Raw genomic sequence first — 10464 nt, 5'->3', positions numbered from 1 at the left:
AAGCAAACATAGGACTAGGGGAAGAGGGGAAAGAGGGGAAAAGGAAGAGGGCGAGAGAGGGGAGGACAGGTACACGTGAGCTGGGCTAGATGGGAAGATGGAGGCCAGGTTAAGGTGCCCATGCACAGGGTCAGCCCAATGGACCAGCATGTGCTGGCTGGGTGCCTGAGGAAGGGCTTCTCCCGGTTCTCTTAGCACCTTCGGCTTTTGCACCAGAAATCCAGGCTCAGTGTAAACAGCACGACAGCCCATGGAAGCCTTTTTCTGCAGGACACAAGAGAGTGAAGTAAGGTGCTCGCTACTGCCTAGATCTGGGCAGTAAAAACACACAGCTGCCTTTCCACTGGGCCCTTCCAGGCCCCGAGTGACTGGATACCCAGACACAGGTGGGATTTCTGCAGAAGAAACCCGAGGCACAGCACAGGAGCCCCGTAGCCCTCTTCATTTCAGCGACCTGAGCCGAAAACGGCAGATGTTTGGGTTGCGGTGGATTTTGGGCTCCCCTCCCGCCCAACGAGCGCCGAACCCGGGGCGGCTGCTGCTCGCTGCCCGCCGCAGCGCGGGGTGCGACGCCGCGGGCACGGCCGGCCGAGCCCCCGCCCGCCCGCGGGGCCGAACGCGCGGCTGCGCTCCCGCGCCGGCTTTCGCGGACGGTCCCGGAGGCGACGGGAGATGCGGAGAGCGCTGGAGGGGGGGCGGCCTGGGGAAGCGCGGTCCCTCCGCTCTGCCGGGCGGGGGCCGGGCCGCGGGGCGGCGGCGGAGTGGCTTCGCTCCCCGTTTCCCAGGGAAAACCCAGCCCAGCGGCGGCCACGTGTCCCGCAGGGATCCCACCGAGCCCGCCGCGGCCCCGCCGACCGATGCGGCGCCAAGCGCGCGGTACCGCCGGCCCTTCTTCCGCTCCGCCGGCAGCGCGGGCGAGGTGGCGGAGGGTATGTCCGCCGGGGGAGCGGAGGCCGACGGCCCTCCGCCACGGCCCTGCGCGCGTTTCTTGCTCCAATAAGCAATAATTAGGTCCTCAGCTAATGAAGTGTCAGCTGATCCCCTCGCTCCGTCTGCGCGCGGGGAGGCGGGGGGGGGGGCTGCGCCCGGAGACATCGCCATGGAAACGCTGCCCTCGCCTCTCTTCCCCCCGCCGCATCCCCCCCACCCCCCGTCGGCCCGGGCCGGCTGCGCGCCGTCCCCCGCGCCCCGCCGCGCCCGCGGAGGCGGGAGCATCCCGACATGGGACAGCGCTGCCCGTCACCGCGCCGCGCCGCCGTCGCCACAGAAACTTTTGTCCCGGCGGCCAATCAGGGCGCGGGGGGGGCGCGGAGCGGCGCTGGGCCCGGCCCGGTGCGCCGCCGCCGCCGCCGCCAGCCCCGCGCGGAGCGCAGCGCGGAGCGGCGCAGCCGAGCGGAGCGGAGCGCAGCGGCGGCCCCGGCGCGCATCCCGCGGACGGGCGCGGGCCGGAGTCGTGCCCCAGCCGAGGAGGTGCCGCACGGCTGCGGAGCGGGGGCGCGGAGCCGGGCGCTGGATGGCGGAGGCGCGGGCGGGCGCGGCCGCGGAGAGGCGACGAGAGGAAGCGCCGCGGCGGAGCCTTCCCCCCCCGCGGAGGGGGTATCCTGCCTGACGCGGCGGGGGAGACCGGGGAGAGCGCGGAGATCTCCGGCGTGAACTGAAGCTGTGGCAAAGGGAGGGGAAAAAAAACCACAGGATATTTTTTCTTCTTCTTCTTCCCCCTTTGCAAAACGGGGGTTTATGCTTAGCATCCGCACGCAAACTTACTTGAATGCCTTGTAGCCAGTTTAGCTCAGAAACCAAAGGATACCCCACACCCGAGGAGTCCTACATGTGTGAGCACCATCATTACACTGGCAGAGCAACGAGAGCCGCCTCCTTTCCTGTACCAACATCCTCCTGGGACTGATCTCTTCTCTGGTCCAATATCCAAGCCTATCTCATATATATGGGTTGTCTTTCTTTCTTTCTTTCTTTCTTTTTTTTTTTTTTTTCCTCCCCTTCCATCGGCTGGGATCGCTATGTAAATAAATAGAGGAAAATTCCTGAAAGGGCATATGAAAATTCAATGGGACTCAATATGAGGAAGTGAAATTCTCACAGACCATTTTTTAAAAATTAAAAATTATGTATTTTAAACGCGGATTGGATGCATTAGGCTTAGAAAATAGCAGGTAAGAACTTTCTTTCTTTCCAGTACCTTCATGCCCGGAGCGGGGATATCTGAAGCAAAGCCGCCCAGCCTTGGAATAAAGGGGGAGCAAAGAGACCAGTGTGCCCTTCAGTGCTTCTTCCATCCTGCGCGGCGCGGCGGCTTTGGGGAGAGACACAGCCCGCCAGGACAGAGACAGAAAGCTCAGAAAGCCTTCGGAGAAAACAGCCGAGGGCTGCCGGGGCGGACTAGGGTGGGCTTTTTCTCTTCTTTCTTTTTTTTTTTTTTTTTTTTTTCCTTCCCTCTTCTTCACCTGCACTATCCAGGGTGAATCCGGGTGCAGTTGATGTATGGAAAAGAAGGATCCGAGTCAATATTTTCTTTTTTCTTCGCTAAGCCGAGGGATAGGATTTTAATTATTTATCCACCCGAACCCTCTCCGGGTAAGACGCTGCTGGAGCCGGTGGGATAGTCCTGCCTTGCACAATTATTAAAGAGACTGATCACGTACAGTGGAAGGATAAGAGGAACCTTCACCAGATCCGTTTTTCCTCCTGTGGAAAAAAAAAAAAAAAAGAAGGAGAACATTGCCACACTATTGAATTGATTGCTGCCCCCCCCACCCATCCCCCTCCCGACCCCCCACCCCCCCGAGCCACCACCACCACCACCAAAAAAAAAAAAAAAAAAAAAAAAAAAAAAAAAAAAAAAAAAAATCCGCTGGGATCTGCCTGCACCGGGACCTCCTTCGCTCCGGCTCGGAGGTGGATGCATTTTTCATGAGCGCTGGGTGAACAGGTGCAAAGTGCGGCGGGGCGGCCCGGCCTCGTACCCCGGCCCGCTTCGGGGCGGCGTGTGCGTGTCCGTGTGTCTGCCGTGTCTGTGTGCGTGTCCGTGTGTGTGTGTGTGTGCGCCCCGGCGTGTGCATGTGTGCGTGTGTGTATTAGGAGATTATGGAGAGCAGCGACCGGGACATGTACCGCCAGTTTCAGGACTGGTGCCTCAGGACTTACGGGGACTCAGGAAAAACCAAGACGGTGACCCGTAAAAAATACGACCGGATCGTCCAGCTCCTGAACGGCTCCGAGTCGAGCTCCACGGATAATGCCAAATTCAAATTCTGGGTCAAATCTAAAGGCTTCCAGCTCGGCAACTCGGACGAGGTCAGTGGTGGTGCTGGAGGAGGGAAGCAAGTGCTGTACGTGCCAGTCAAAACCACGGTTAGTAGAGAATTGTCTTCCTTGTTCTATGTCGACCGCTGCAGCCCGCTCCGGGAGCGAGAGGCGCAGGGGGAGCCGCAGCCACAGTTGGCTCCTTCCTCCCTCTTCCCCCAAGTCATCATCACCATGTTGCGTTTGCCTGTCACATTATACACCGCCGAGGTCTTTGTGGGTCCTTTTATTTAAAGCGATCGTGCGCACAACGCACCCCGCCGGGTCGGTGTCGTTCTCCTCCTCGTCCTCCTCGTCCTCCTCGTCCTCCTCGTCCCCCCCGTCCCCACCGGGCCGCTGCGGCGGGCTTAGGGTGTGCTATTGTCCCGCCGCCGCCGCCGCTCCGGCCATTGTGCCGGGCCCCGCCGCCCCGGGCAGCGGCCCCCGCCGCCGGCGGGGCTGATGGATGGCGCACGGGGGTACCCTGCCTGGCACAAAGCCAGGCGCGGCGCCGGGCGGTGGTTCCCCGGGATCTCTGTTGGGGTTTATTTATTTATTTATTTATTATTAGTATTATTTTTATCATTTTTTCTTTATTGTTATCCCGCAGCCCCGGCGCCGCCGCCGAGCGGCCACGAATGTGCCCGGCTTGGCTGTGAAGCGCCGGCTGCGCTAGTAAGGGGCGGCGGGAGAGAGGGGATGCTCAACAAAGGGAGGACGGGGTTCCGCATGACCGAGGGAAGGGTGTATTTTGTGACACTTTCTGGGGTCGCAGGAGCCCCTCAGCACTCCGTTCGATGCGCTAGGGTAGCGTGGCATCCCCGGCAGGCGCTGGCATTACGGGCTCGGCGCAGGTCTGACAGCGGGAGAGCTATTATGCTTGGTGGTGGCAGGAGCGAGAGATTTTCCTGTTTAAGAAGATGGGGACTGTTGGTTGCAAGTAGGTTTTGCCTATTGAACTCTCTTAATGTATCATTATTCTTACTTCTTATGTGCTGGGTCACGCAAGCTAAGCTTCTTTTGTCTGTGCGTGGGGCGGGTGTGGAGGGGGAGCCGAGAAAGGAAACCCGGCAATTAAAAATATTCCTGCCTGGGCATTTGGCTTGGATGAGCAATATTCTCTCCTTTTTTTTTTTTTTTTTTTTTTTTTTTTTTTCCTGGAGTGGCAGCTTATCCGGACCTAACGGGAAGGTTGCTGGGTGGCGCAGCAAAGGGGGCTTCTTGGAAAGTATTCTGGGTTGGGTTGTGACGTAGGCTGCTGGGGAAATCTGCCTCTCTTTGCCTTGCTGAAGTCATAAACCTGGGCATTCCCAGGGGCTGGCTTGTATTTGCCCCCTTGTCATCAGCACCGTCATGGCTGTGAGGAGGCAGAAGTGGGAAATTAATTTTAAAGAGGTCTTCAATATGAAGATTTAAAGTAAAAGAGAAGCTCTGGACAGTTTTTTTCTTTCTCTGTGGTTTTTATTCACTGAAGTGTTTCAGGTCTGTCTATAGATTCAGATGATTTGGTGGATCTCTGTTTCAGTGTTACAAGATTGATTGCTCATCTCTGAGCCCAGACAGTACCATAGATACAATTTATAACAAAAAGGTTGCCTAAAGCAGAAGTCTTCAATTAGCTTAGTATTTTTAAATATCTCTTTTGCTCACTGAAATAATTATTTTGAAGGGCCAGTGGGCAAGATTGTTTATTCCCAAGACTATTATTTTCACTATGAGTTCAAAACTGTAAGCAAATTCAATATTTTTAAAAATGACATTGACTACCCTACCAAATAAAGAGGATAACCTTAATTTTACACAATGGAATTTAAAAATTAAGTGCTTTTCTGGTCCTCTGAAACACAAGACTCAGTGATGATAGGCTTGTTTATTTTCTCTCACCTTTGCTAGGCCATGAAAGCCTGGAGTCCCACTTTCCATCCTGTTTTCTATTTTAAGAACACAGAATCAATTTTTATTTTTATTTTTTCCCACAAGGGATTTCAGTGAGAGGTTGAGCATCTTGCAGGTCTTACCTTATGTACATTTGTGGGAATCACACCCTTAGCTGTGAATGTCTCTGTATGTCCCTATATATGTATTTATATATATATTGGAGTAAATCTCTTCATGTAGTTTAGAAACCAAGCAGGAATTCTAATAAAATTAGGACTACTAATGAAATCAAGAAAGGAAAAGTTAGCATGACTTATCTGTAAGCAATTCCTGAATATCTGTAAATAACCCGAGCAATGACATATAAACCTTTTCAGAAGAGGTCCTTTATGTACGTGCAATTTCCTCCTGCTGGCCATCAGAAATTTGTTGACCAACGTAAATGGGAAAAGAGGACGCTCGGCAACATTCAGCTCTGAAAAACAAATGCCAGCCGCTCCTAAACCCATGAATCTGGTATCACTGTCCCACCACAAAAGGCAGAGGAGTATTTAAACAGACCCACAGGGTGGCAGTGGTTTGTATGAGCTACTGCCAGGGCCAGGGCAGTGCCTGCCAGGCACTGAAGGCTCAGAAAGAACATGTTTGACAGAGCAGGGATGCAGCTCCTGGTGCAGAGAAAGTCAGTGGCAAAGCTCCTATTGACTTCAAGGGGTCTAGAATTTCACCCAGATGGGAATGATAAGTTACAGGGGGAAAAAATTGGATTTTCATCAGACAGTAATTGTTGGTAAGCCTTAAAAGCCCATTCTCTCATTTCTTTACCTCTTAATTATTATTTAAGAGTTTTTAAATTTGTGATAATTTTTGTTTTTTCCTCCCCTCTCTCATGGTCATCCCATACATTCGGGCCTGTCCAGTCCTCAGAGACAGCCCCAAAAGGTAGCAGAGCCCCAAACTGTGAATCTCTCCTTCATCCTCTCCCTCTTTTTGTCCATCACTTGATCTCACCATAGGTAAAATTAATTTAAATTTAAAATTAATCACTGCATGAGCACTCCCTGTTCAATAACAGGACGGATGAAATTACAAGTTGGACTCTACAGTTACAAGCTGGTCAAAAATAAGCAAATATTCAAATACTTTGTTAGGAACGACTCTCTCCTTGAAGCTTTAACATTTGCTGCTCAGCTTTGCTGTCAGCCAGAGAGATTTGCTCCTGATGGTGCTGTAATCCACTGCTGCTGGTAATTAGACATCATTACTGCTGCGTTAAAGGGAAAGAGAGAAGGAGAGAGGACAGGCTGGGGCTAATTAACTACTTGATTCTAATGAAAGAAAGAGAGCCTGATAGCAACTGGGAGGTTGCACCGGAACAGGCTAGATGTACAACACAGACTTAATTGAAGCAGGGAGTCTTGCAGTCTCACAGTAGCTCAGGCTTGGTCTACTTTCATATTCTGTGGGCAGTAGTGAACGAGGTATTATTCTGTTTTTCCCTTGCCTGGTTGATAAGTAGCTCAGAATCACAGGCCTGCCTTCAGTATCAAGTTTAAGCATGCCAGCAAGGAGAATGCATAGATGATTATGTGCTGGCTTAATCTATTTTACGGGCATGGTCTCCTCAAGAACAACAGGAACAAATCAATTTCTGAATGTTCACATCCCTCTGTGGCCTAGGAGATGCACTTTTGGTCACCAGGCAACAACACTCCCTGCAAAACAGCCATTTTAGGTCCAGAGCGGGACAGCACACAATAAGGTATTTCTGTATGCTTTAGGTATTCCTGTATGCAACCTAGTGAGTATTTCACTTCTGCAACTTTTCAGATTGTTTCTGTCACCACTGTAGTTTTTCTTTCGTCAAGCCCAAGCTGCACTTTGTGAAAGCAGTGAAATGATGTCTGCCTAGACACACTGTCCAAATAAAACAGGTTAGGCCAACAAATATGCCAAATGGTTGACACTGTTGACTTCTAATAGTTGGTACTCACCAGCCATAAGGAGTTACGGAACTAGTATCTCTAGTAAGATATCCTTTCTAACTGTATACATGATTTTTATGGTGTGTTTTTGAAAATTTTTTTCTGCATAGTTTCTTTAGCTGGAGCTATTTATTGATTGGCAACTTGAAAACAAATTTCTCCTCACCACTCTCCTTTTTCTGGCTTGATATTGTGTGTGGACACAAATATGGACTCTAAAAATTAGTCTTGATTTAAAAAGATGTTATAAAATAATGGCTCAAGCTGTATCAGCAGACTTTAAGCAGAATTTTCCATTAAAAAGAAGGGCCAAGATGACTGCAGGATAGCTTTTAAATATAAAATTTACACAGTGTTAGCAAACTAATAGAATATAACCTTAAAGGCCAAGTTCAGTAATGACTTTTATGTCATTACTAATTTGAAATTACTTCATTGACTTTAATGATATCACAGACCTAATGTATGAATTTTCCTGTGCTTTCTTTTATATTTTCCAAATATAAGCAGAGAATGAACTTTCATTCTGAAACCAAATTTTGTTTAGCTTCAATCTTTAGATTCTCCAGGAGGATCTGGTACCTCATGGGTTGCTGGTAGCAGACCAGCAAGGCTTTCTGCAGGTGCAGGGCTGTACTACTGAACCTGATTACAGGATTTAAGGCTTAAAATTATAGACCAGTCAGCTCTAAGGAACAGGCTATGTCCCAACCCACCTCTTGTTCTGTTGGACATGAATAATACTAGATAGATACAGTTTATGTTCCTTTTCTTTTTAGATAAATTACTTTGTTTATGAACAATAGAAAAAACAGATCACAACATAAATAGCTCATAGGTCAAAATTTATTGCTTTAAATTATCTTACATTTAAAATTGTTCATTATTTTAGGGCATTTTGTAGCAAATTGAAAATAAGCATTTTTTTATTATTTTTTCCCCATTTTTGTACCCATCAATAGAAAAAAAAATATAAAAGTGTTTGTCAAATGTATATTGGTAGCTCTGTAGCCCACTGAACTGCCAGCACATAATGGCAGTAAGTACCGCAGAAAGGTGACGCTGAGGGTGAGCTATAATTTATCCCAAGGTACGGTGCTGGGGAGTTTTACAGTCCCATTAAATGTACCTTCCAGGCTCAGGAGTGGTATTCAAACCCTGCCACATCCGCCCTGTTCTAGCTGCCCACCACATTTTCCTTAACCCCTGTTCAGGTCTGCAGAGCTCTGTCTCCTCCCATTACCCGCAGCCTCTGCCCTGCTGTTTGCAGACCTCCTGATGGATTCAGAGAGGAGGGATGCTGATGAATCAGAGAGGGAGTGCTGGAAAATGGTCACAGCAGATGGAACAAAACTGGTTTAGTTGGCAACTCTTAATGCAGGCAATCAGGGGAGTGTTCATGAATAAAGAGAATAACTCTGTCCTGGAATTAAAAAATATTAAAGCGCCCATATGTAAGATGCCATCTCCACATGCGTGTGTGAGAGAGGCAAAGGGACAGGAGAAGCTGAGATTTCATAGTAACAATGTTGAGTTGGAATTTTCAAAGAAAAATGAGCCAAGGAGAGAAGATTTTTAAAAACGAAGTGTTTTAAGGTTAGAAAATGTTGACTTGACTTTAGAAACATGAAATAGAGTGTAGCAGTGTGCAAACAAAACCTAGCGCTGATGTATCCATCCCATACATACACATGTGGTAAGAGACAGGATGAAAAATTCAGTGCTATCACCTGGGCAAAGGCCAGACTTGCAGCTTAAAAGCCCAAATCTTTCCAGTGATCAGAAATAAAACCTCACAGTTTGATTTTCATGCTTCTGTAAACCTTTGCTGAGAAGAATGAGGTGATAGTGAACTTGTTTCTTCGTTCTTACCCTGAGTCTCTTGTCAGTGAAGCTGCACTGGATTTGGTCATGATGCAAGGACTGGTGCTCAGATGCTCCAGCCTTGATTTTCTTTGGATGCACTGAGTGCTGTTTCTGTGGCTACACAGCTATGTGATCAGTGGGAAATAAACTGGAAGGTTAGGGCTAAAATGAGCTGTTAGGCATCAGTACAGCATGATGGGACCTTTTCTGATCTTTTTACAGAGAAACTTTCTTTCTCTATCCTCTGGGGTGATCACCATTGCTGTTGTTCAACTCTAGACTGAACGGAGACAGGATCTGGGGAGGCTACACCAAGAGACTGCAGGTAGAGAGGGCTTCCCATGAACATGGGCCTCTGGGGGAAGAAGGCTAGTGCCACTGCTGGATAAATGTGGGAGTTAATGATTCAAATTTCATTTTACACTACAAAAATAAAGTAAAATTGGCTGACAGTAAACTGCGAGTTTGTCTGCTGTTGAAAGGAAGCAACTAGCAGCTGTTGGGTTTGGTCTGAAGGAAGCTATTTGGGTCCCAATCTTCCCCAGTTATGCAGGATACACCTGCATAAGAGAGTTTGCTGGTAAAAGAGGAACAAAATAAGCAGAGCGTATAAATGAGGTAGATGTGGAGAAAGATCATGAGACGGTGTGGCAGTAAACACACTCTCCAGGAGGGAGAATCATACCAGATTCTGCAGCCTCCCATGCACTGCAGAGCATCACAGGCATCTTGTGTTCCTTGTTGAGTATGTTGACTGGTCAACACAGTCGCCAAAATTAGTAGAGCTTTACAGGATGTTTTTGTCTTGTCTGTGTCATTTTAAACCTGCCAGAAACCTCTCTGACTTTAGAAAACTCAAGCAGTGTTCAAGAGCACTGAAAGTGATCCCGCAGCTTGCTTAAATTATCTTTTTGTTCTCTTTAAATAGATGAGTCTCAAAACTTTACAATTCCACTAGCAAGGTATTTTTTTAATAGTTTATGAACATACAATATCCAGGCATTGCCAATATACAGGAAAGAAATGCCACAGGTTATGGCATTGAGCATGTTTTCAGATGCACATGGATTTCTTAGCGATGATCAACTTTGTCACAGACAGTTGTACAAGCTTCTAACTGCTTATTCAATAACTCTGCAAGCTGCAAAACTTGACAGTTACTGTGTACATTTGCTGGGATTAGAGCCTAGTTGTTGAAATTCAAATGGGGTGTTTGAAACATTTCCTTGTATATGTGGATACCCTTCAACTTAAGGGCCTATCTGTATGTTAGACTTAACCTCAAGTAGAGACTTTTTTCAGAAATAAATATTCTATATAGACTTGGAAGGACAATGTTTATCAAATGACCTACTTCTGCCTAGGATGAAACCCATGTAACATTTTTTACTTGAGAGCCTGTAATTAAACTCCTTAGGGAAAAGGGAGGTTTTTT

At 48.5% G+C, this 10464-nt stretch overlaps 1 protein-coding gene across 4 annotated transcripts in view; it reads left to right on the top strand.

The window, feature by feature from the left end:
* The first annotated feature begins 2875 nt into the window (after positions 1-2875).
* Positions 2876-10464, top strand: part of NOL4 (nucleolar protein 4) — a 188680-nt gene continuing 181091 nt past the window's right edge. For 2 of the 4 annotated variants that reach the window (XM_053989410.1, XM_053989395.1), the window contains exon 1: positions 2876-3369. In XM_053989410.1, coding sequence (XP_053845385.1) covers positions 3103-3369 — 267 coding nt within the window. In that variant the 5' untranslated portion in view covers positions 2876-3102. Of the gene's footprint in view, positions 3370-3918; positions 4241-10464 lie in introns of those variants that run through there. The other 2 variants (XM_053989402.1, XM_053989436.1) reach the window with 2 other exon arrangements.

The sequence above is a fragment of the Vidua macroura genome, chromosome 1, assembly GCF_024509145.1.
Source record: "Vidua macroura isolate BioBank_ID:100142 chromosome 1, ASM2450914v1, whole genome shotgun sequence".
In the NCBI taxonomy this organism is placed as follows: Eukaryota; Metazoa; Chordata; class Aves; order Passeriformes; family Viduidae; genus Vidua; species Vidua macroura.
Note: the sequence above shows the minus strand (reverse complement) of the source record. Positions and strands in the feature narration are given on the sequence as shown.